Below are 27,048 nucleotides of genomic sequence, written 5' to 3' on the forward strand. Positions count from 1 at the left end.
TAGGAACACTTTTACACTGTTGGTGGGAGTGTAAATTAGTTCAACCATTGTGGATGACAGTGTGGCGATTCCTCAAGGACCTAGAAATAGAAATTCCATTTGACCCAGCAATCCCATTACTGGTATATATCCAAAGGATTATAAATCATTCTACTATAAGGACACGTGCACACGAATGTTCATTGCAGCACTGTTTACAATAGCAAAGACCTGGAACCAACCCAAATGCCCATCGACGATTGACTGGACAAGGAAAATGTGGCACATATACACCATGGAATACTATGCAGCCATAAAAAACGATGAGTTCGTGTCCTTTGTAGGTACATGGATGAAGCTGGAAACCATCATTCTCAGCAAACTGACACAAGAACAGAAAATCAAACACCACATGTGCTCACCGATAAGCAGGTGTTGAACAATGAGAACACAGGGACACAGGGAGGGGAGCATCACACACTGGGGTCTGTTGGGGGGAAATAAGGGAGGGACAGCGGAGAGGGTAGGGAGGTTGGGGAGGGATAATGGGGAGAAATGCCAGATATAGGTGACAAGGGGATGGAGGCAGCAAACCACATTGGCATGTATGTACCTATGCAACAATCCTACATGACCCGCACATGTACCCCAGAATCTAAAATGCAACAAAATAGACACACACACACACACACACACACACACACACAAAATCAGCCAGCAACAGCAACAGAACTAGACAGAGACTAGCTGAGGCAGCGGGCACATAATTTGAGGGAAATGTGGCATTTGGCAGTGAAATAAATTGTATTTATGCCTTTTAGTTCACTTAACCTGTGTTCTAACAAAATCTTTTACTGTTTAAGCAAAAATTCCTTTTTACTCTAACATGTTACTAGGAAGCAAAGTGAGAAAGCACACAGAGTAGCTTTTCCTCTCGTTGGAGCAGTGACATAATTGAGTTTACAACAACAAATAGGACTGAGATGGATCACTGATAGGATAAAGAATCCATCATAAAGCAAGGTCTTAAAGGATCTGTTTCTAATCATTCAACTAATACAATGATGCTTCAAGATATAGACTTAGAACTTTTGAAAGGAGAGCAGTATTCCAAATCATCTGGTCCAAATCACTCTGTCTTTAAAAAAGATGACTATGGGGTCTTAGCAAGGTTTGGTGACCTGCCTCAGGCCACGCAGATAGTAGTGGAGTCAGAATCTGACAAATGTTAGTCCCCTGTTTACAAAACATTCAGAAACTACTCCCTGGGGCCTACAGAACAAAATCCAAATTCCTTAGCTTATCAGTCAACGTCCTCAACCCCTGGGGCCAGCCAGCCTCTGGCCATCCATTTCTCCCTATCACCTAAACAAACTCTTGAGTCAGGCAAAACTGCACTGTTCATTGTAGTCAGAGCCCATCTTCCCCTCCAATCTCGTCAAAGGTCAACCACTGAAATACACTGGGTGGCATCAGGTGAATCTGGCACATGGAGTACAACTAAAGAGACACCCTGAACTGGAACTGGTACCCAACCTGCAGCCTTCCTTTTTTAAAAAATTATTTCTATATTTTAAAAATTAATCAGGTAATTTATTTTTTAAACTTATTGATTTATTGATCGAAACAGAGTCTGGCTCTGTCGCCCAGGCTGGAATGCAGTGGTGCAATCATAGCTCGCTGCAGCTTCGACCTCCCGGGCTCATGTAATACTCCTGCCTCAGTCTCCTGAGTAGCTGGGACTATAGCTGTACACCACCGCACTGGCTAATTTTTAAATTTTGTTTTGTAGTGATGGGGTCTTGTTATGTTGCCCAGGCTGGTCTCAGGCTCCTATCCTCAGGTCTCCCAAGTTGCTGGGATTACAGGTGCAAGCCACTGTACTTGGCCCTTTTTATTTCTTATCTTCGGTATGTCCACTTCTACAAATTCCTGAGAAGTAAAGTGACTTGCCCACAGATACCCAGCTAGTTAGTAGCAGAACTGGGATAGAATATAGGCTGCCTGGCAGGGTGCAGTGGCTCACACCTGTAATCCCAGCACTTTGGGAGGCTAAGGTGGGCAGATCACAAGGTCAAGAGACTGAGGCCATCCCGGCCAACATGGTGAAACCCCGTCTCTACTAAAAAATACAAAAATTAGCTGGCCGTGGTGGCGCGTGCCTGTAGTCCCACCTACTCAGGAGGCTGAGGCAGGAGAATTGCTTGAACCGGGGAGACAGAGGTTGCAGTGAGCCAAGGCCACACCACTGCACTCCAGCCTGGCACCTGGCGACAGAGCAAGACTCTGTCTCAAAAAAAAAAAAAAAAAAAAAAATACAGGCTGCCTAACTCTCAAACCAACACTTTCCCTACAACACAAAATCCCTTCTTTATAAGTCCTTCAGCACAGATATAAATGTATCCTTTCTGCATTGCTGACATAAGAGCTGTGATGCACTACAAAGTGTTCACACACACTGAAACACAACTGTTCTGAATCCTAAGTGAAGCATTATTCAAATTCATTTACTGATAATATTTTATCTAAAGTGAAATGTAAATTCCCATCCTGAATTGAGAAGGGGGTTATATAGGGTTGATTTAGTGGCTATTGTGTCTCTTTAGAAACTCGTCCAGGAAAATCTGAAAGGCTGTCTCCCTCCCAGTTTCTCTTTATCAATGTCCTTATCTCAAGGGCAACAGCGACCAGGATGAACACCTGTGAAGTCTCTCAGCATCCGCTCTAAGGCGTAGGAGGCTGAATCTACAGGAAAGTCAATGCTTCCTAAGTGGAACTGTGGCTTTTCTCATTTGTGTGAAATCCTCAGGCAGAGGGAAAGAAGGCAGCTTTTCCAGGGTTAGTGTCTCCTGAATTTCCAGTTTGATCTTCCAGATTCAACAACGCAACCAGAACTTCAGAATGCAGACAACGGGGAATGTCCACAAGTAATTGATTCAGAGTGTCAAGTGGAGGCCCTGGTAGCAACTTACATGGGTCAGGATTTTCCTCAGGAATGGTTAATCATTAACAGTTTACCCTGCATGTCAAAATGTATTACAAATAAATTCCCAGTCCTTATGTCCTCAACTGATACCTGAGACTGGTAACTGCAATACATGCTACCATGAGCCTCAAAACATTAATCAAGTGAGCAACTGGCAAGGCTGTTAACACTGTTAACTAATTTTCTGGATGCCCAATCACAAAAGATATGTTAAAACAAAGTCTCCTGTATCTGACCTTACTGTTACGGAGGAAAAATACGTTAAACCACTAGAGGAAGTTTAAAAGAAAAAAAAATGCATGAGAAAAACATAAGGAATTGTATTCTTAAATCTCACTGATGTAAAATTTGATGTTAGGTCAGGAAAAATTTTACTTGAAAGTCCTTTACTCATTGTATTCATTAGTCTTAGCTCTCTCAGTGTTGCATTTTCTTAGTCTGACAGAAAGCTTGGTCATAACACTGTTTTCGGTTCAGACTATCATTGAGGATGACCTAACACTGGTGGTTGGAATTCTTTGTTGGGAAATAGAAGAGCAATTAACATTCATCCAGCATTATCTATGCACCCGGCAGCATGCTAAATATTTTACTTATGATATTCTTATTTGATTTTTAGAGCCTCTAATTAATTCTCATCATCCTACTTTTTTCACAGCAGTCCAGTCCACAGTTTTGTGGGTTGTACACAGCACAGTGGTTCTGGAATATTTCTGAAACCATTCCCCAGTTGAACGCTCTCTGGATGACCAACAGTCAGTTGAGAGCTCCGGACCACTTTCTGGCCACATTACAAGCAGTTTTTTTGTCTACTTTAAACAACTGTAATTCCTACAGACTAAGCCACTTGGCACTTGCCCTGTTGACTCTGTAATCTTTTTATGTAACACTAGGTTATCTCCCGATTAGAATGAAGAAGTGTAAATAAGGGATAAATGGAGGAGATATCAAACTTTTATGAACTGCCTTCTAGCTACCAGGGGTGGTGCAGTCGTTTGCATATGGCATATCTTATTTAATCCTCACTATAGGCATCACCATCCTGGTTTACAGATGAACACATTCAGCCTTAACGAGTTTAATTAGCTTGGCAACATCATATTGCTGCTGATGCAAATGTCAAAGTGGGTGCTCTTTCTGTACCTCAAATGCCTCCCTATAAAGCAGTGGTCTCAACCAGGAGTGATTTTTGTTCCCTATAGGATGTTTGTCAATGTCTAGAAACATTTTTGGTTGTTACATTGGGCAAGGTGTCGGGGGAGTACTATCAGCATCTAGTGGGTAAAGACAAGGGATGTTGCTAAACATCTTAGTCTACATAGAACAGCCCCCATGACAGAGTTATCCAGCTCCACATAGTAACAGTGCCAAGGTGAAGAAACCTGCTCTAAATCAATAAACTTTGAATTTACCAAACGATCCTTTTTTCCTATAAATATCTATATTCATATAAACCCCATCCCATGCAAAATAGTCATCTCAGAGGGCCAGATGCTTATTCTAACAATGTTCTTGTGCTAGCAGCGTGTCTATAAATTTCTCTTAAGAATTTTTTTCAGAGCCAAAGGTATGTTATTTTAAATATTGTCTGTGGTGGCAATCTCTGTAGTTTGCTAGTAGTTTTGGTATTTGGAAATGATCAAAAGTTAGCCCTCAAATCTGGTAGAGGGATATGGGTGATTGAGGTACACAGTAATAGCCATAGCCAAGCACCTGCTTCATGCCAGGAGTACTCCAAGTTGTACTACATGGCAGAAGCCAGTACCCCATTTCATAAATGGGGGCACTAATGTTTCAGGAGGTTAAGTGACTTGACCACGCCGTAACACTGAAGTACAGAAGCTGGAAATGGAACCCAGATCTGTCTTTAGAACCCATTGGAATGATATTGATTTCCTATGTGCCTTAAAAGCGGCAATTCCAAATTAGCTGGGCATGGTGGTGTGTGTCTGTGGTCCCAGCTACTCAGTAGGCTGAGGCGGGAGGATCACTTGAGCCCAGAAATTCAAGGCTGCAATGAGCCATGATCACGCCACTGCACTCTAGTCTGGGCAACAGAGTAGAGGAGGAGGACAGGAGAAGAGGGAGATGAGATGAAAAAATAAAGAAAGCTGGCAATTCCAAAGAAAAAACTCCACTCTGACTGATGCCATAATATTCTGAATAATGGCAGCATTGCCAAAATTAATGCAGAACACTGCAGTGAAATTCATTTGAATCAAACAAATTCGCTTGTCTGTATAAGTTCAGGTGTGTATGTGTGAGATAAATATACATGTGTAATTTTTAAATTTTACCTTTAAGCTCTGTTGGACTTGAAAATGTGATTGTTCAAAAACCACCTGTTAACTTCAGTCACCTCTCATGAACTCTTTTCCTGTGCACACAGCCCTTCCACTGACACATGAATAAGTTAGTAAATAAAGGAGGAAGGACAAAAAGGAGGGAACTGAAGAAGGAAACAGACAGAAAAGGAAGACATCATGGGCTCAAGGAGGCCAGTGAAGAGGAATAAAGACAGAGCCTTTTGAGTAAATACTTCTGTAAAAGAAGATAACATGCATTATTGGCAAGGCCACTGCTCAGAAGATAAGACAGTTCATTTATCAAGAAAAAAAATACAACTGGGTTTTTGCTATAAAAAGTATATATACGGCAAAAGTTTCATGGGTATGACACTGAAGAAATAGGCAACAAAAGCAGGATTAGGTAAATGAGACATCTGGCCAGGTGGGGTGGCTCATGCCTGTAATACTAGCACTTCTACGAGGCTGAGGCAGGTGGATTACTTGAGGTCAAGAGTTCGAGACCAGCCTTGCCAATAGGGCAAAACCCCATCTCTACTAAAAATAAAAAAATTAGCTGGGCGTGGGGGTGGGCACCTGTAATCTCAGCTACTCTGGAGACTGAGGCAGGAGAATCGCTTGAACCTGGGAGGTGGACATTGCAGTGAGCAGAACTCGAAATCGTGCCACTGCACTCCAGATGGGGCAACAGAGCAAGACTCTGTCTCAAAAAAAAAAAAAAAAATGGTTAGATGAGACGTCAAATTTTAAAACTTTTGGGCATCAAAGGATACAATTAACAGAGTGAAAAATCAACCTATAGAATATAGGAAAATATTTACAAATTGTGTATCTGATCACGAGTCAATGGCCAGAATATATATAAACACACATATACCCCCTCCTACAACTCAACAACAAAAAAGTCAAATAACCTTTTTAAAAAAATGGGAAACGACTTGAATAGACATTTCTCCAAAGATAATATATGAATGGCCAACAAGCAGATGAAAAGATCCTCAACATCACCAATCAGAGAAATGTACAATGAAACTACAATAAACTATCATCTATACCCATTAGGGTGGCTAATAAAAAAACAGAAAATAAGTGTTGCCAAGGATTTGAAAAACCGTATACTACTGGTAGGATGTAAATGGGGCAGGCACTATTGAAAACAATTTGGAGACTCCTCAAAAAAATTAAAAATAGGCTAGGCATGGTGGCTCATGCCTGTAATCTCAGCACTCTGGGAGGCTGAGACAGATGGATTGCTTGAGGTTAGGAGTTCAAGACCAGCCTAGGAAACACGGTGAAACTCCATCTCTACAAAACAAATTAGCCAGGCGTGGTGATGCCCCTGTAGTCCCAGCTACTCAGGTGGCTAAAGCAGGAGAATCACTTGACCTTGGGAGGCAGAGGTTGCAATGAGCCAAGATCATGCCCCTGCACTCCAGCCTGGGCAACAGAGCAGGACTCTGTCTCAAGAAAAAAAAAGAAGTAGAAAAAAAAATTAAAAATAGGACTATCGTATGATCCAACAATTTTACTTCTGGGCATACATCCAAGAGAATTATAAGCAGGATATAGAAGAAATATTTGCACACTATGTTCATAGTAGCATTATTCACAATACTTAAGAGGTAACCTAAATGTCCATCGAGAGAGGAATGGATAAACAAAATGTGGTCTGTACATACAATGGATTACTCAGCCTTAGAAAGGAAGTTCTGACACATGCTACAACCATGAATGAACCTTGAGAACATTACACTAAGTGAAATAAGGCAATCAGAGAGAGACAAATCCTGTACAACAAGGTTGTTCAACCCGTGGCGCATATGGCCCAGGATGGCTTTGAATGCAGCTGAACACAAATTTGTAAACTTTCTTAAAACATTATGTGATTTTTTTGCAATTTTTTTTTTTAGCTCATCAGTGATCGTTAGTGTATTTTATGTGTGGCCCGAGATAATTCTTCTTCTAATGTGGCCAAGGAAGCCAGAAGATTGGACAGTAGTGCCGTGCAATTTCACTTATATGATGTACCTGGGATAGTCACAGAAACAGAAAGGAGAATGGTGGTTGCCAGGGACTGGGGAAGAGGGCAATGGGCAGCTGTTTAATGAATAGGTACAGAGTTTCAGATTTACAAAATGAAAAGTTCTAGAGCTGTGTTTCACCATATGTGGACATATTTAACCATACTGAACTATATGCTTAAAAGTGGTTAACATGGTAAGTTTTATATGTATTTTTTTGGCACAATAAAAACCAAACAAAGGCCAGGTGCGGTGGCTCACACCTGTAATCCCAGCACTCTGGAGGCGGAGGTGGGTGGATTACTTGAGGTCTGGAGTTTGAGGCCGGCCTGGCCAACATGGTGAAACCCCGTCTCTATTAAAATATAAAAATTAGCTGGGCATGGTGGTATGTACCTGTAATCCTAGCTACCCAGGAGGCTGAGGCAGGAGAATCACTTGAACCCAGGAGGCAGAGGTTGCAGTGAGCCAAGATCGCACCACTGTACTCCAGCCTGGGCAACAAGCAAGACTCCATCTCAAAAAAATAAAAAACAAAAAAACAAAAAGTTTATATTATGACGGTAGCTTCAATATTTAGCTATCATCCAATGCTCTCATTGCATATGAAAAACCCAGGACATATAAAGGGATAGCACTCCCCTTATTTACAGAATGACACAACTTCAAGTGGAGGGCCCTGCCTTATTTTGGTTGTCTGAAGGACAACCAAAATATATATAAGCTAAAGCCTGCTGGAAGAGTTTAATTGATTATGCCATGATACTATTAACATCAGCTTTAAAAAGTAGCATATGCAGCATGCTGTGGTAAAATTAGGGAGTTCTGGTTTAGATCTCTTATTGACCAGCTGTTATATTTTGGGCCCTTGCCTTTTTGCTTCTTTCTTTCTCCTTTCCAAAACAAAGGATTTGGACTAAATGATTCCTTTTAAGTTGGCAGATTGTGTGGTTCTCTTCATTAGAAAAGCAACGAGTACGTATCCTTCTTTTGCAAGATCCTTTTAGGTGCCTGGAGACAATGCATTAGAAAAGTGGGAAGATGTCAGGCCGGGCACAATGGCTCACACCTGTAATCCCAGAACTTTGGGAGGCCAAGGTGGGCAGATCATGAGGTCAGATCATCGAGACCAGCCTGGCCAATATGGTGAAACCCTATCTCTACTAAAAATAAAAAATTAGCTAGGGGTGGTGGTGCACACCTGTAGTCCCAGCTAGTCAGGAGGCTGAGGCAGAAGAATGGCTTGAACCTGGGAGGCAGAAGTTGCAGTGAGCCAAGATTGGGCCACTGTTGCCTGGGCAACAGAGCAAACTCCATCTCAGGAAAAAAAAAAAAAAAAAAGTGGGAATATTTCATCGTTTTTCTAATTTTGACAAACATGTCATAAAGAATGCTACTTGTATCAACATGGAAATTAAGACAGCAAGATCAATGAACATAAATAGAGGAGACAAAAGGAGGCTCGTGGCTACTGTAGTGATGAGCCCACTCTGCCCTCTTAGGGACATGTGTCCCTCCACCTGAGCAATGACCTAGCTGGGAAGCTCAGAGACTAAGGCCCAGGTGACTACTGTAGGTTCTGGAACAAGCATGCAGCCCCTCTGGTGTGGGCTGGATCCAGTCACGTTCATTTAATGTCCCCTGCACACATTTCTAGCGTCTGCAGAGCATCCTTGTCTAGTACTCCCCTTATTTCTAGAATGACACATCAGACATTCCAATCAGTGTCACACATATCCAACTGCCCTGCCACTTGATGAGTAGTTCAAAGAGGTCAATTTTGCCAGAGCTGGCAGTTTCTATCCAAAGATGCTGGAAGTAGAACACGAGTATGTGCCTTCTATTTTGCGACTGGCAAGTTCCGTTTTGTTTTTAACCCGGGACTTTGATTCTGATTTTCTTCTTCTAGACCATCCAGCTCACTGGCTGGATCCCTGGTCAGAAATTCTGACTACATTCATGTATCAAAGTCCCATTTGTAAAAGCAACAGCAAATAAAAATCACTCATAAAGGATTCCATGCCATCAAGCAGCAAGCAGTTAAAGTAGCTCTGAATGGGCTCCTGAGTTCAGTGAAGTGGGAGGTATCAGGGAAAGCTGACCAGCTGGGGCCAGCTTTCCCACTAACAGGGAGCCCTTGACATCTGAGGGTCAAAAGACATCCATTACTGCCAACCTTCAGTAACTCATTTCTGGCCACGATTTGCTCCACTTCCTCAGAGCTAAAGGTCAACTTTAATGCAGGAAAACTTGTTTCTTGTTCATCACTATTTTCCCCTTTACAGATAAAAGGTAATGCCATAAACTCCCTGAAAACTATATATAACAATAGGATATCTCTTATCCGAAATGCTTGGGACCAGAAGTGCTTTGGATTTGGGGTATTTCAGATTTGGGACTATTTGCATTATACTTACGAGTTGAGCATCTCTAAGTCGAAATCCAAAACACTCCAATGAGCATTTCCTTTGAGCATCAGGTCACACTCAAAAAGTTTTGGATTTAGGAGCACTTTGGAGTTCGGATTTTCAGATTAGAGATGCTCAATGTGTAATGCAAACTCCTACTATGCTGACGGCTGGCCAAGTTAAGCCTAAAGCAAAAATGTGAAATTCAGGATCAGATTACATGTGTAAATGAAGCAAGTACTGCAATCCTACAGAAAAGCCTTAGTTTGTTGGAGAAAATGAGGTTCTCAGCACTGAGGACCCTGTCTGGCCCTATTAAATAGAGCCACTGTCTAATAGGAGATAATTGGACTAGAAGGAAAAGACTCATCAAAGAGAAAGGTGGCTCTCCGGTGTGCAATCCCAGCCGTTCTGCTCCCAAACTGGAACCGTATTCATCTCAGGATCACTTCATTCTGCTATACCTGTTTCTCCTAAATACCAATTTTCCATTTCTTTCTCTCTCTCTCTTTTTGTTTTTTTGAAACAGGGTCTCCACTCTGTCATGCAGGCTGGATTGCAATGGTGCAGTCATGGCTTACTACAACGCCAACTTCCCAGGCTCAAGCAAGCCTCACACCTGAGCCTCCTGAGTAGCTGAGACTACAGGCACAAGCCATCACACCTGGCTAACTTTTGTATTTTTTGTAGAGACAGTATTTCACCATGTTGCCCAGGCTGGTCTCAAATTCCAGAGCTCAAGTAATCTGCCTGCCTCGGCCTACCAAAGTGCTGGGATTACAAGCATGAGCCACTGCGCCCAGCCCCAATTTTCCATTTCAAATCTTGTTTGACTCTTTTGGTGTTTTGAGAAGATGGCAATCTATTATTTCATTCTCTGTTTGACAACAGTTACCTCTACTACGTCTGGGAAAAAGACTTAGTAAAGACTAACTTAAAAGGCCCTTATGATTTTTATTTAATGAGCCAATTTTTTAATAGCACTTACAATGTGCCAGGCACTCTCCCAAGAACCTTAGAAGTGATAACTCATTTAATTGTTGTAAATCGAGCACAGGTAAATATAACTAAGAATGGAGCTCACTATGCTGGGGGAGCAAAGTTACAAGACTGCTTTTTCAGGCTGAATGAAGACTGGCCTTAATACACAACAATGCTTCACACCTTGGGATGCTGGGTTTAAAGGCTTCTGGGGAGAGAGTAGACACATTTCCATAGTAACATGAAGCTTCCACCCAAAAAGGAATCAGAATCCTAGTATTGTTTGTCGATGTCTACTACAAACACAAGCTATATACCCAAGAGAAATGTATCTAATATGCGTAGAAAAAGCATGCGCAACAATGTCCACAGCAGCATTGTTCTCAGTATCCCCAAACCAGAAACAACCTAGAGGCCCATCAGCAGTAAAACAGATGATCGAGGCATAGCTATACAAAGCACTATGCAACAGAAATGAGAATGAACAAACCACTAATACATACAACTGCACGAATACAATGCTGAAGGACACAAGAGTGTACACTGTGTGATTCCATTTATGTGAAGTTCAAGGACAAGCCAAACTCATCTATGGACATAAAGGCTGCAACAGTGGTGCCTATGGAGGGGGCGACCTCCAAATGGAGGGGGTAAGGACTGCCTGCAAAGGAGCACAAGGGAACTTCTGGGGTGATGGAAACGTTTTCTTTTTTGATGGGAGTGTTATTTCCATGCGTACAGCCAATTACCAAACACAAATGATATACTTAAGATCTGTGCATTTCACTGACTATAAATTTTACCTCAATTTAAAAAGAGATGTGACCTAATGTGTGACGAGATGCATGAAGCCAGGGGGTGCCTGTGTTGCTGCTGTCCGAAGCTATTAGGATGGAATGATCTGTCTGATCCCACAGCTAGAATGTATATTCCAAATACAAAGCCCATGAGGACAAAGACTGGGCCTTGCCCATCTTCATAACCTTGGCATTTAGCATGTGACCTGGCTCATACTCAATGTTGAACGAAAGAAGGAAGCAGAATTCAACAGGTAGCATGTTTCAAAACCCTGCACATACATTATTGTTCTTACCTATTCAGTGCAAATGCATAATGGAATTTAATGTTATGCTGATCAGCCAAATCACATGTAGGCAGCATCTCCAGTGTTTCCACCAGCTTCACCATCGCATCATAGTCCTGTTGGCAAGAGGTCCCAAAGTGAGCAAGAGAGCAAACACAGCTCTTCACTGATTTTTCTGAATTGTTATAACCATGAGACAGCCTCAGCACTTGAAGACAGGCCCTTTCTTACAAAGGGCATTTAGTGAAGTTACTTGCAGCCTTTAACAGGAGGGGAAAAGGCCAGAAAATAAGACGGATGATAGAACAGAAAAGGAATCCCTGCTATCAAGGGGCAGGAAACATTCAAAGGCAATGAAAGTAAATGAGCCCAGCAGCCAGGAAACAGCTGAGGCTGGGCATGGTGGCTTACACCTGTAATCCCAGCACGTTGGGAGGCCAAGGCAGGTGGATCACTTGAAGTTTGGAGTTAAAGACCAGCCTGGACAACATGGTGAAACCCCGTCTCTACTAAAAATACAAAAATTAGCTGGGCATGGTGGTGGCTGCCTATAGTCCCAGCTACTGAGGGGGATGAGGCAGGAGAATCGCTTGAACCTGGGAGGTGGAGGTTGCAGTGAGCCAAGATCGTGCCATTATGCTCCAACCTGGGCAACAAAGCAAGACTCTGTCAAAAAAATGAAAACCAAAACAAAATAAAAAAACACTGTCAGCAGAGATGTGTGTTAAAGTGAACTGGACAAATACACACAAACTTACAGTCAAAGCAGCTAGACCCCAGTCCTTCCTATTTTGCCAGAATCAAATACATTAATCTAAACAAGTGTTTTTCAACCTTGGCACGAGTGACATTTCTGGACCATAATTCTCTGTTGTGGGAGCTGTCCTGGGCACTGTAGGGTGCTGGCCTTGACCCACAGGAAGCCAATAGCACACCACCCCCTCATACCCCCCACACACACACATTTAGTTTTTACAACTGAAAGTGTCTCCAGACACTGCCAAAAATGTCCTCGGGTTGAGAACCATTGCTCTAAACTTCATAAATACCCAGGGAAAAAATGCGACCATGCTTTTTTTTAAAAAAAGCTGAGATCATGTCTCAGCTAAGCCCCCTCTTAGCAGTGTCACCTATTACTCTTTCAGCCCAGGCTTAGACTCCCTGGAACTGGCCACCTTGCTGACAAGCAGCCGTACTCGGCAGAGCAGGGCTTCCCGCTGAAACCCCGTGCCTGTCCTGTGGCTCTGCACCTTGATGCTGCTGCCCCAGAAGGGAGAAGGCAGGGTATTCCCAGAACATCTTGGCCCACCTTTGAGCCTGAATGGAAGGTTATGAAAAAAAGGGATGCATGAAGGGAAGGACAAAATGAAGCACCTCGAGGGAAGAAAGTCATTCCCATTTTCTTGTCCTAGAGGACATGACCTAATCATTATCATCATCCCTAGTAGCACCTGCTATTAAAATCAGCTAGCTGGCTGGGTGCAGGGGCTCACTCCTATAATCCCAGCACTTTGGGAGGCTGAGGTGGGTGGATCACTTGAGGTCAGGAGTTTGAAATCAACCTGGCTAACAAGGTGAAACCACATCCCCATTAAAAATAAAAAAAATTAGCCAGGTGTGATGGTGGGCACTGGTAATCCCAGCTACTCAGGAGGCCGAGGCAGGAGAATCACTTGAACCTGGGAGGCAAAGGTTGCAGTGAGCTGAGACCACACCACTGCACTCCAGCCTGGACAATAGAGCAAGACTCTGTCTCAATAAGTAAATAAATATTTAAAAAAAAAAAAAAAAAAAACAGAAATAAAATAAAATCAGCTAGTTGCATCTGTTTATCACTAGGGGCAGGAGTTCCTTAGTGGCTGACTCTGTTTTAATCCAGGTCATAAATGGATGCCTCCATCCCTTCAATTTAAACACTTCTGGCCAGCAACCCTCAACATGGCATTGTGGAATTCTACAAGTAAGGTACATGACCCTGTGTTCCTCCAAAGGGAAGGAAGGCAAGACACATTTAGAGGGGGCTCAATGGCATTCAACTTGGAGGGAGGAAAGGTTCAATTTCCTTCATGGAACCATAGACCAAAGCCCAGTCTCAGAACCCTCCAATAGCTTCTGATGCTTGTCTTAGCTAACACCTACATTCTCTTGGTCCTGAATGTGTCTCCACTAGACCTGTTCTCCCTGTCACTGATGTATAGTGGTAAACAAAGAAGGAAGTGACAAAAGCCTAAAGGAAGTCGCACACCAGAGGGGTTAGAAACAAGGACAATGGAGCCAGTCAGTCTCAGTCTGAATTCTGACCTAACTGACCTAACTGTGTGACCTCGGACAAGTCACTTAATGGCTCTGTGCTTCAGTTTCCTCATGTGTAAAATGGGGATAATCAGACCATACGCACCCTATATAGAGCTGTAAAGAGTATTAAATGAATTCAGATTTGGCAAAGGGCTTGGAACAATGCCTAAAGTTCATATAAACTGTTAAATTCTTAGCTCCTTCTGCTAAACAGTCCTGTTTATGACATCTCTTCTGGTGGGAGTGGTCACACTAGCCTCCATGTGACCAAACCTTCTCCAAAATTTCCACAGTAACAGATAAGCTGGATGACCTATGACCTAGCCACATACCTATTTGTCTATAAAACAGCCACCACCTCTGGCCAGGCGCAGTAGATCACATCTGTAATCCCAGCACTTTGGGAGGCCAAGGCAGGTGGATCTGTTAAGGTCAGGAGTTCGAGACCAACCTGACCAACATGGTGAAACCCCATCTCTACTAAAAATACAAAATAAGTCAGGCATGGTGGTGCATGCCTGTAATCTCAGCTACTCAGGAGGCTGAGGCAGGAGAATCGCTTGAACCCAGGAGGCGGAGGTTGCGGTGAGCCAAGATAACACCATTGCACTCCAGCCTGGGCAACAAGAGTGAAACTCCGTCTCAAAAAAAAAAAAAAAAGCAGCCACCTCACCACACACTGAGTATTCAAATACTTCACAAGAAGTTCCTCAAGCCAAGACAGAATGCAGCATACATGAGCCTCAGCTAGGTGGATTTCATACCTGGATATCACGGTAGGACAGGAGTAAGTTAACAATGATGTCTGAGGTCAGAACCTCAGTATTATCCATGCGGAGCTTGATCCGAGCCAGCTCCTTCGCCAGTTCCTCACCTTGGTATTTCTCTCTGGCTTTCCGGATGTCATTTAACAAGGTTTCTTTGTAATAAACACTAGAGAAAGAAAAACACGAAAACCTCCAGTCATATCTACACATACCCAGGACAGTCTTGCACCCAAAATGGTTCTCACTGATGTGATTTAGGCTAACACATGGGGACTTCAGTCCAGACCTGAGCCTCCCTGCACCAATAAACAGGAGATGCTTTCTACTTATTCACATTTTGTATAAACTGACCAATAAATGACAAAAATCAGTTCATTCAACCTTGAAGATATCTTCCAAGGTGACTCCCATCTGTAATTGGACAACACACAGGACTTGCTGCCAACCAAACCCACTTTCTCTGGCATTTTCAAACACACAGAGGGCAAGAAGGTACCTTTCTTGCATATTTATTTTCCCCACTAGTAACAAAGCCAAACAGAGCTCCAAAACCCATAAAACATACATGAGAATGTCTTTCAAGTGAATTTCTCTATCAGGTGTCTCTCGTTAGTAGTCATTAAGCTTTCTCCAACTGAGGTGAGAGCTGGAAACTGGTGTTGTGTCCCTGAGCAATACAAGATGGGACGCACAGCGGTCATGCCTGGAAACTTATTGACAGTCTTGCTCTCTGTTGCCGAGGCTAGAGTGCAATGGCGCAATCTTGGCTCACCACAACCTTCACCTCCTGGGTTCAAGTGATTCTCCTGCCTCAGCTTCCCAAGTAGCTGGGACTATAGGCCTGTGCCACCACGCCTGGCTAATTTTTGTATTTTTAGTAGAGATGGGGTTTCACCATGTTGGTCAGGCTGGTCTCAAACTCCTGGACTCAAGTGATCCACCCGCCTCAGCCTCCCAAAGTGCTGGGATTACAGGCGTGAGCCACCACACCTGGCCCCAAGAATGGTTTTTCTAATGTAAAATACAAAACTTCCTTCTGGTGGGCACCTAGATAAGCACAAGGAAGTTTAAAAACACTTAAAGTAGTTTAAATTCACACTGAAATATCACCATAGGCTCTCAAAGAGTCAATACGATTATCTGGTACTTGGTTTAAAACCTTGAAAAATGACCTACTTTCATATACAGAGGTCGAGTTACAACAACCGTAGATTGATTTAAAATATCTTGTCTATTTTCCAAAGGAATTTTTAAGTGGAGACAGGACACTGTCTGATAGTAATACTGTTGCCCCCATTTAGAAGCTGAAATGGGGCCAGGAGCGGTGGTTCACACCTGTAGCCTCAGCACTTTGGGAGACCGAGGCACGCAGATCACCTGAGCTTAAGAGTTCGCGACCAGCCTGGCAAATATGGTGAAACCCCATCTCTACTCAAAAAGCAAAAATTAGCTGGGTGTGGTGGCGGGCGCCTGTAATCCCAGCTACTCAGGAGACCCAGGCAGGACAATCGCTTGAACCCAGGAGGCCGAGGTTGTAGTGAGCCAAGATTGCGTCCCTGCACTCCAGCCTGGGTGACAGAGTGAGACTCAGTCTCAAAATTTAAAAAAATACAAAAAAAAAAAGAAGCTGAAATGGTCTAACTGCAGTGTAAAATTAGGCTGTCCATTAAAAAGAGAGTAAGCTCAATTTAATAATCGTCCTCAGAGAGAGGAAAACAATGAGACAGGGGAAGAACAAATAGTGCTTACTTTCAATAATTACAAAACAACATCAAACAAGTGTACATACACTACATGACCTGGTCCAATGCTCACAAGAGGACCTCCATTAACATTTAGAGAATGAAGTGATGCCCACGGAAAGGATTCTGATAGAAAAACATCGATGCATGGCTTTAGTTTTCTATTTCCTTGTCGATTGCCGTCATCCCATTGATTAACAAATTAGTAGATTCTGCCAGTGTTTAAAATTATGTCACTAATTGAATGAGTCATTAAGTTAGATGCCAGCCATTGCCCATTTGGTGGACTATAAAGGCATCAAAGCTATTAAGTGTTATTTGGTTAGCCTGATAAGTAAAAAGTTGTACTTCAGCCTTATTTTTCAAGGGTAATTCTGAAAAATGATTTTAATAAACTAAGAAACCTAAAAAGAATAGTAACTTTTAGGTAAATTAAACACTGACTTGAGTATGGCTTGGGGACATCAGATATGTAATAAGTATGCAGCCATTTCTGCCTCTGTAACCAGGGTAGATGTTCCTGATCAATAAGAACTTGGAAATGGCTTCAAAGCAATTTCAGCACAGGACTCAAAATAGACTTTATAAATCTATCAGAGTTGGCACTTGAGCTAAAAACTTACTTTCCATCTGTGTTATAGATGTTTTAAACTATAAGCACCACTTCCCCTCTTACTAACTGCTGCCAGACACTGCCAGCTCATGGGGTGGAATTCACCAATAGGTATTTCAAGTCCTCTGAAATTAAATGAAATCACAAGAGTTGTTTGCCTACTGATACATACACACACTGAATGAGAAACAAACTTGAATCCATGTCTTGCAAAGACCTCAATCGTCTGGCAGATCCAAGCAAGTCTACCTCCTTGTCAGACCTGAAAATATGATATTAGGAAAGCTTTCCATAAAACTTCATTGAAGTGTTCGTTTTGCAACCAGACAATAGTTAGCAAGGCATGAGGTTTTCCAGGAATGTGCCACAAAATGTCCCCCATTTGCTCTCTATGTTGGCATGTGGTAACTCATGTTTAGGTTCCCAATCTCCTTTTCCATTAAAGTCTGTAGAAGGTCTGCAGCCAGGGAAGAGGTGATGGGATGGAAAAGGAGACCATTAACACATGTGTTCCTCATAGCAACACTAAAGTCTAACACTCCATGGTTCAGGGTGCCACTATTTGAACCACAGTGGGACAGGAGGTCCTCTACATTTCGTTTCAGGTCAGCTCTGCCAGTGTTTGGGATTTTCCTTTGTTTTGGAAGGACAAATCCTTCTCCTTGTGACACAACTTACAAGACCAAATCCTTTAAATTGGCTGCAAGCAACATAACTGGATCCTTTGGTTAAGAAGAAGAATTTTTCTGTCTTTCACAGTAAGAACATCTGAAGGTATGGTTTCTTGGGCACTGAGGCTCCAATAGGCGAGCTGACTATTTCGGGGCTACACAGGTAGGAATCACCTAAGCCAAGATTCCAATCTAAAAACCTATTCACCTCTGCATACTTCACCTCACCTAATGTAACCCTAAAGAAAACACAGCACAGTACATCCTGAGGATGGCTGCAGCTCCATTCAGCGCATGCAGACTTTTGAAGCACAAGAGCGTAAGATCAGAATGACCTCGCTAAGATGTTTGAAGAGCCTCAACAGCCATGAGAGTGTAAAGCCACGCTCAGAAATAATCTTGAAACACAGAATCTCAGAGCTGAAAGAGATCCTTCAAAAAAACATCACTGACAACATCCTTTAAGTTGTCTTATCTACAAGAGGGAGACTAGTCAGAGAAGAAAAGTTACATGTCAAGATCAAACAGGGAGTCGGGGCCGCAGGCTCAATCCTGACTTCCTAACTCCAGTTCTATTCTGTTTTGGCTTCATCTCAGTGGCCCAGCTAAGTGAGCCAGTAAGGGACAATAGAGGGGTTCTCCGGCAACTCTGGTCATTTGGAGGTGTACCACTTCCCTGAAATTGAGGGGGATATCTTAGTGAGTCTCCAAGTGTTATTGGTAGCTGATGGGAATTACCATGAGGTCACGTGGATGTCCTTAAGGAGGCTAATGAACCTGTCCACCAAAGGCATGCACAGCGGGCCCAGGATGGTGTCCCAGTTGGGCTGCATGTACTCGGAGGCTCGCCTCTGGGCATCGCTCTCGCAGCAAAAATAATCAGCGCACGGTGTCATGATGTACGGGATGAAATAATAATTTCCACTGGATGCCTGGAAAAAAGAAACAAAGATGTTCCAGAAAGTAACGGATGTGGAAGCATAGCGTCTGGGCAGGTGGGACCTGGTGGTGCAGGCACGGACAAAATGCCTGAGGATGAAAACAATTTGTGCAATACAACTATGGATCTATCAGGCACAAAACAGGAAACCGCTCAATTTCAAAAGCTCTACCACATAGATACATAACAAAAATTTGGTTTCAAATACTGAACTGACGTGTATGTATCTCTGAACTTCATTGGTAGAAAGTTTCGGGTTTTAAATCTCAGAAATCATATTGTATATGTACCCAAAACCAGGGGGAACTTGAACCCCCTGATAAGCAAGGATTGCAACATGGCTTATTGTTTTTCTTTCAGCATAGATAAAAAAGGCATATTATTTGATCATTTAACTATAGGTGAACCATTATAAACTTTGTGGAATAAAAATTGTTTTCTAGGAAACACATATTAATATAGTAAGTCTCAGATCTTTTGTTTTTTTGAGACAGCGTCTTGCTCTGTTCACCCAGGCCGGAGTGCAATGTCACGAACATGGCTCACTGCAGCCTCAACCTCCCAGGCTTAAGCAATCCTCCCACCTCAGCCTCCCTGGTAGCTGGGACTACAAGTGCACGCCACAATGCTCAGCTACTATTTCTATTATTTTGCAGAGGCTGGGGTTTTGTCATGTTGCCCAGGCTGGTCTCAAACTCCTGGGCTCAAACAATCCGGCCACCTTAGCCTCCCAAAGTGCTACGATTACAGGCTTGAGCCACCACATATAGCCTAAATTTCATATTTTTACATGTCCTGAAATCATCATCTTATTCTGATATTTTCCAACCATTAAAAAATGTAAAAACCATTCTTAGCTCCCAGGCCATACAAAAACAGGTGGCAAGTCAATGTTCTCTTAGACAAAGCTTCTGATATTCTATTATCCCTGAAAATAGGGTTTTCTGAGAATACTTACACCCTGCTGCAAAACAGCAGCTGGAGAGGGTACCAGCTATTGGCACTAAGCCCATCAAAACACAAATACTGGCCAGGCACGGTGGCTCATGCCTGTAATCCCAGGACTTTGGAAGGCCGAGGCAGGTGGATCACCTGAGGTCAGGAGTTGGAGACCAGCCTGACCAACATGGTAAAACCCCATCTCTTCTAAAAATACAAAAAAAAAAAAAAAAAAAAAAAAGCCGGGTATGGTGACACATGCCTATAGTCCCAGCTACTCAGGAGGCTGAGACAGGAAAATCACTTGAACCCAGGAGGTGGACATTGCAGTCAGCCAAGATTGTGCTACTGGACTCCAGCCTGGGTGACAAAGCAAGGCTCTATCTCAAAACAAAACCAAACCTACAAATACCAGTGTTATAAGCAGAAGGGGTAAAAATTCAGGGGTATGTATGTGATAAGTGGGGTAGTGGGCTCATATCTACTTCACAACCATTAGGAATTGCCTACCCCACAGGGACAAAGTCCCTTTGCTTCCTTTGGTAATTGTTTTTTTGTTTTGTTTTGTTTTTGTTTTTGTTTTATTTTGATGAAGTCTTGCACTGTCACCCAGGCTGGAGTACAGTGGCGCGATCACAGCTCACTGCAGCCTCAAACTCCTGTGCTCAAGCGATCCTCCTGCCTCAACCACCCAAAGTGTTAGGATTACAGGTGTGAGCCCCTGCACCCAGTCTTGTAATACTTTCAAGTTCTTAAAGAGACTCAAATCATCCAACATTAAGGTTTTGGTAAGTTAGAAATAAATTTCTCCCTCATCCATGCCAAGGAAGCCATGTTCCTAGACTAAATTAAATGCCATTTATATATTCAAATGTTAAACTTCCTTTCTTTCACCTTGATAAAGTTAGGCTTTGTGTCCCCACCCAAATCTCATCTTGAATTATAATTTCCATAATCCCCATCTATCAAGGGAGAGAACAGGTAGAGGCAATTGGATCATCGGGGGCAATTTCCCCCATGCTGTTCTCCTGGTAGTGAGTGATGGTTTTATAAGGGGCTCTTCCCCCTTAGCTCAGCACTTCTCCTTCCTGCCACCTTGTGAAGAAGGTGTCTTGCTCCCGCTTCCCCTTCTGCCATGACTGTAAGTTTCCTGAGGTCTCCCCAGCCATGCTGAACTGTGAGTCAATTAAACCTGTTTCTTTTACAAATTACCCAGTCTTGGGCAGTTCTTTATAGCAGTATGAAAATGAAAAATTGGTTGAGTTTATGGTCAAAGCCTTCCTAGTTTGGACAGGGAGAAAAGGGCTGTGTGGATCAGTGAGGTCTAGAAGGGAAAATATCTTTGAAGAAACGTAGTTTGTTATTTTCAAAAAGTTAAAGCTGGACTGGAGGTGTAAGGAGTTTCCCAGATCCTATCCCCAGAAAGACAATCATAACTGGTGAAAAATCTTTTTAAAAACCATTTAAAGCAAGCTTTTCCAACCATGGCCCACCAGCCACATATGTATGGCCCAGGATGGCTTTGATTGTGGCCCAACACAAATTTGTAAACTTTCTTAAAACATTATGAGATTTATGCAGATTTTTAAAAATAGCTCATCAGCTATTGTTAGTGTATTTTACATGTGGCCCAAACAATTCTTCTACCTCCAATGTGGCCCAGCAAAGCCAAAAGATTGAACACCCCTGATTTTAAGTCTCTGTAAGTTGTGCTAAGAGCATGCAGCAAATGGAAAAACATTTTATTCAAGAATATCTAAATCTTGGTAGTAACAGTGAGATTCTGCAGCATTTGGGTCATAACCTGCTCCCCCGCCCCCACACCCAGCACAGAATGACTGAAGTTCTACTCTAAGTAGGTGTGGCCAAGACAAAACAGGGCTCCCTCTTGCACCCTGTCCAGAGTCACTGTTTCTCCCTGGGAAGACCAGGCCACCAGCATTCTTATCCCCATAGCCTGATATTGTAGAAGCTCTATTCCAGGCAAGTGTGGTCAAGATGACCAGGGCCTCTGTGCTCTACCCAGTCTACACCTACAGTGCAAAACAGGCCAAGAGGCCAGGTGCAGTGGCTCACGCCTGTAATCCCAGCACTTTGGGAGGCTGAGGCAGGTGGATCACGAGGCCAGGAGTTCAAGACCAGCCTGGTCAACATGGTATAACCCTGTCTCTACTAAAAATACAAAAATTAACCATGTGTGGTGGTGGGTGCTTATAATCCCAGCTACTTGGGAAGCTGAGGCAAGACAATCGCTTGAACCTGGGAGGCAGAGGTTGCAGTGAGCCAAGATCGTGACCCTGCACTCCAGCCTGGGCAACAGAGCAAGACTCTGTCCCAAAAAGACAAAACAAAACAAAACAGGCCAAGACCCTGCCCCAGATTCTTCACAGAATGAAGGTCCCATGCCAAGAGAGGCAAGCTGAGAAGACCAGAGGCTGTCACCCCTACCCAGCACCCCATTCACAGAGCAGGGTGTCACTCCAAGAGAAGCAGGTTGCTGTCTCCACTGTCATCTCCACAGCTGTAGTGCAGAGCTCTGCCCAGGGGAAAGGCAGGTTGTAAGAACTGCAGCTCTTCACAAGGGGAGTGAGTTTATGGGGAACATGGCATGGGGAAGTTCACACTTATGAGTGCTGTACAAAACATCATGGAGATTTGGGCGGATGGCAATTAAGAGAAGGTTGGTAGCTCTAGGATAGGAATAAGTAAAGGATAGACCGGGTAGAAGTTTAACAGAGAGAACTAGGAAAGAGACAGCTAAGAGTAACCTTCCCAAGGTCAGAGCAAGCCTCAGGGATTAGATTTGAGGAGTATTCCTGCAAATCTTTAATCGAATCAAATTGTGGAACAATTATGCCTCAGGGTATTGTCAAAAACAATAGAGCAATCAGCTAAGGAGGGAGATTAACAACTGGTGTAATACCAGTTGTACAAGACCAATACAGAAGATTAGTCAGAAACTCAACAGTGAGATCAGGGAAACAGTGAGTCAAAGAGAGCCTAGCTGCAACTACTGTCATTCCTGGGTGTGAATACAAGAGTCAGAGTAACTGTGCACATGCCCAAGAGTGTGCCATTTAAGGAGTGACACCAGAGGCTGCACATTGCAGAAAAATAGACTTCACTGAACAAGTCAAGTTATCAAACAAATAAACAACCAAACAACAAAAACAACATGCCCCAGAGGCAGAAGGGAGAAAGATCAGTATCTGGAGTTTCTACAATATATTATCTAAAATGTTCCATTTTCAACAAAAAAATACAAAACGTGCAGAGACAGGACAGTGTGATCCACATATGGGAAAAAAAGCAGGCAATGGTAACTGCCTTTGAAAGGACCCAGATATTAAACGTAGCAGACAATGAAAGCAGATACTACAAATATGTTCAAAGAACTAAGGGAAACCATACTTAAAGAATTAAGGAAAGGTATTATAACGATATCTCAAATACAGAATATAGAGAACAATTACCTAAAAAAAAAAAAAAAAAAAACAGGGAGAGTGGGGGAGGAATTCTGGAGTTGAAAAGTACAACAGCCAAAATGAAAAATTCACTCAAGGGGCTTGACAGGCAATTTGAGTGGCAGAAGAAATGTTCAGCAAACATGAAGATAGATCAGTAGAGATATGCACAATCTGGAGAACACAGAGAAGAAGAAAAAATGAACAAAGTCTTAAAGGAACACAGGACGCATTAAGTGCACCAACATACGTGACACCTAATAGGAGTCACAGAAGAGGAGAGAAAGGAGCAAGGAGCAGAAAAATACCCAAAGAAATAATTGCTGAAAACTTCCCAAATGTGATTTTTTTAAAAAATTAAATCTATATATCCAAGAAGCTAAATGTACTCCAAGTGAAATAAAAGCAAAGGGGTCCACACCCAGACACGTCACAATCAAAACTTAGAAAGATAGAGAGAAAATCCTGAAAGCAGCAAGAAAAAAATATATTGTCATACACAGGAGAATTCCAGTAAGATTAATGTCTGACTTTTCATCAGAAACAACAAAGGCCATGGGATGACATATTCAAAATGTTGAAAGAAAAAAGTCAATCAAGAATTTCATGTCCACTAAAACTATTTTTTCAAAAATGAAGATGAAATATGAACATTTTCAGATAAACAAAAGCTGAGATAATGCTAGCAGACCCCATCTTATGAAAATACTAAAGGAATTTCTTCAGGCTGAAAACAAATGACACCAGACAGTAATTCAAATTCACACGATAAAAAGCAAAGAATACCAGTAAAGGTAGTTATGTATGCAATTATAAAAGATAGTATAGTTGCAAATTTCCTCTCCTCTGTTCTCTCAACTGATTTAAAATGGAGTTGCAGAAAATGTTGTATATAATCATGTATTGGGGCTCATACAGAAATATATTTGAAAATAACAGCAAAAGGATACTAGTAGGAACAAGGCTATATTGGAATAAGGAAATGACACCAAATGGTAACTTGAATCCACAGGAACAAATGGAAAGTACCAGAAATGGTTAATTACAAGATTAATTTAACTCTCTCTATCCCCCCACCTACATTCTCTTTTCTTCTGTTTCTTTAATAGAAATGATACAAACATATTTATAAACATTGCAATTAAATAATTCTGAGCTTAACAGGTAGGTAAATTGAAGGTATAAGAATCTAACCTATTTGTATAGAATTATGTCTTAAAATTGTTTCCAAAACAAACATTTCTGCTGAAATCTTGATGTTATTCCTTTAGCAAACCTAGTCTTCCCAACTATTACAAGAGTAAACTTTGCCCCAGTTCTGCTGAAATCCTAAATAATGAGGTATAAAAAAGGTGGATTTTGACAAACATGATATGTGCCATCACAAGTTCTTTGGTGAACAAGAAGTACTGTTCAAGAAGGCAGAGCAGTAGCAGCAGAGACTGATGAAGACTACCACCAGTTAGCAGAGGATCTGATCCATGGAGAAAATGTTTAGCCATAGGTAGAGAAAAATAAGGAGAAAGAGAAGAAACGCATGAACTCTGAAACCAGCTGAGTGAGTTTAATGAACAGAACTGAAGAGACAGCAGGAATCTAGAGACTCAGGAAGGTAAGAATACTTCCTTTGAGAAACTCTTCCAGAAAGTTTAAGAAATTTGACAGAAATTGGGACTAATGACTACATTTTTAAAAGGAATTCATAGAATTCCAAATAAAAGCACAAGCTCTTAAGTACAGTACTTTTGTTCTTACAACGAGGAAGAATAGACCTAAACATCTTCAAGAGATGGAACACATTCAGACTCTTGTTGGTCAAGAGACGAGAAATTAAAAATAAAAACAATGATTAGCATAACACATGTTCAATAGCAAACTAGGATCAGCTATCTGTAGTTGTTACATTTATAAATGGAAACATCTTAAGAATCCAACTCATCAAAACAAATTTAACAAAGGCAGTTTAGTTCCCTACATAAAGAGGCATTTGAACCAGTATGCTAACCACATTAATATGTAAACTCTTATTCTAAACTCTCTCCAAATATTTCCAAAAGGGTGATTCTGATATAGTAAGTGAGGTCAGAGGGCCAAGGAAAAGCCACTCGTCTCTGACAGTGTAGGGCTAGGAAGTAGAGGAATTTTTCCTCTAAAGGTTTTAGTTCCTGACCTAGCAATTAACACGTTCCATACTACCATCTATAAATATCACCACCATGAAAAGACTGTCCCATGTCATCACTCAGATTAAATAAGAGATGCTTTTAATAAGCACTCATTACAAAAGCTCAGTTATATAGTATTAAGTGCCATTATTTTTAATGCTTGTCCGATACACCATCTGGTAAATATATATAAGATACTTAACCATTATTCTATTGCTTAACTTTCAGTTTGTTTTGAAATTTCCTGTGTCACTGAGATGAACATCTTTGCATACGGCATCTTTGTACTGTGGTCTTTTCCTGAGGATAGCTTCCCAGGAGTGAAATTACTAGAACAAATTTAAGGTTCTTAATATAGGTTGACCAAACTGCTGTCAGAAAGGATGGAGCAATTTACACTCCTACACACAGTGTATAAAGGTATGCTAATTTCTTCCTCCTCTCAGCTGAACTCGGTAGTGTTGTTTTTCACGTGTGCAGTTTGGTGAACAATAAATACTTTATCAATATAGAAACAACGTATCATCTCAACTCAAGCATAGCAATGTAGTGAAGAATTCAGAGGGCCAAGGATTGAATTCCAGCTTCATCCCATCCTAAACAGATGACCTTGGAAAATGTACTCATCTATTCAAACCTCAGTTTTCTCATCTTTAAGGTGGAGATTATAATAGTGTCAGCCTCATTAGACAATAGAGGCTTAATCATGGCCCTTTGTCTTGCACAAATATTTTCTATGTGCAATAGTTCTAGAATGGACTAGGAGTTCTAAACCTGAGATCCATTCATTCTTGTGGTGGCGGGAACTTGAAAGAAAAAAAAATTCAACCTTTATCATCTGCCCTCAATTGAAACGTAACATTTCCTTCACTTAGGAATGTAGGTAACATACCCTAGTGTAGTAGACTTGAGACTTAAGACTTTGTTGGTAACAGAAGTCACAGACTTTTTCATATCACATTACAGTTCCTGCAGAGATCTCAAAATAACTTTTATACCCATCACTACTCCAAATATTATGACAGTTTTTAAGACTTGCTGTTTGATCTCATTATTTAAGACATTACTAAAGAAGCACATAATTACGTATAACTTTAAAATATTTTGATAACTATATTTTTATATGAAGGGTCTCCTTTGTAATTCTTTGTATTTAAACACTTTAAAACAGTGGTCCCCAACCTTTTTGGCACCAGGGATTGGTGTCATGGAAGACAATTTTTCCACGGAGCAGATGCGTGGGGGTTGGGGATGGTTTCAGGATGATGCATTATATTAATTGTGCACTTTATTTCTACTGTTATAACATTGTAATATATAATGAAATAATTGTACAACTCGCCATAATTTAGAATCAATGAGAGCCCAGAGACTGTTTCCCTGCAACTAGACAGTCCCATCTGGGGGTGATGGGAGACAGTGACAGATCATCAGGCATTAGATTCTCATAAGGAGCATGTGAACTAGATCCTCCACATGCACAGTTCACAATAGGGTTTGCGGTCCTATGAGAATCTAATGCCGCTGCTGATCTGACAGGAGGCGGAGCTCAGGCAGTAATATGAGCAATGGGGAGCAGCTGTAAATACAGATGAAGCTTTGCTCACTCGCTGCTTATCTCCTGCTGTGTGGCCCCATTGGTGGCCCAGGGGTTGAGGATCCCTGCTTTAAAACATATTCTGTGGGC

General features: G+C 41.9%; 1 protein-coding gene across 1 annotated transcript in view; it reads right to left on the bottom strand.

Annotated features, from left to right (window-relative positions):
* Positions 1–27,048, bottom strand: part of MAP3K15 (mitogen-activated protein kinase kinase kinase 15) — a 148,551-nt gene that overhangs the window by 83,177 nt on the left and 38,326 nt on the right. The window contains exons 4-6 of the mRNA XM_032286043.1: positions 18,592–18,785; positions 14,825–14,993; positions 11,775–11,881 (exon numbers count right to left, since the gene is read on the bottom strand). Coding sequence (XP_032141934.1) covers positions 11,775–11,881; positions 14,825–14,993; positions 18,592–18,785 — 470 coding nt within the window. The remainder of the gene's footprint in view (positions 1–11,774; positions 11,882–14,824; positions 14,994–18,591; positions 18,786–27,048) is intronic.

Source organism: Sapajus apella, unplaced genomic scaffold, assembly GCF_009761245.1.
Source record: "Sapajus apella isolate SASKATOON/1434 unplaced genomic scaffold, GSC_monkey_1.0 scaffold17, whole genome shotgun sequence".
NCBI lineage: Eukaryota > Metazoa > Chordata > Mammalia > Primates > Cebidae > Sapajus > Sapajus apella.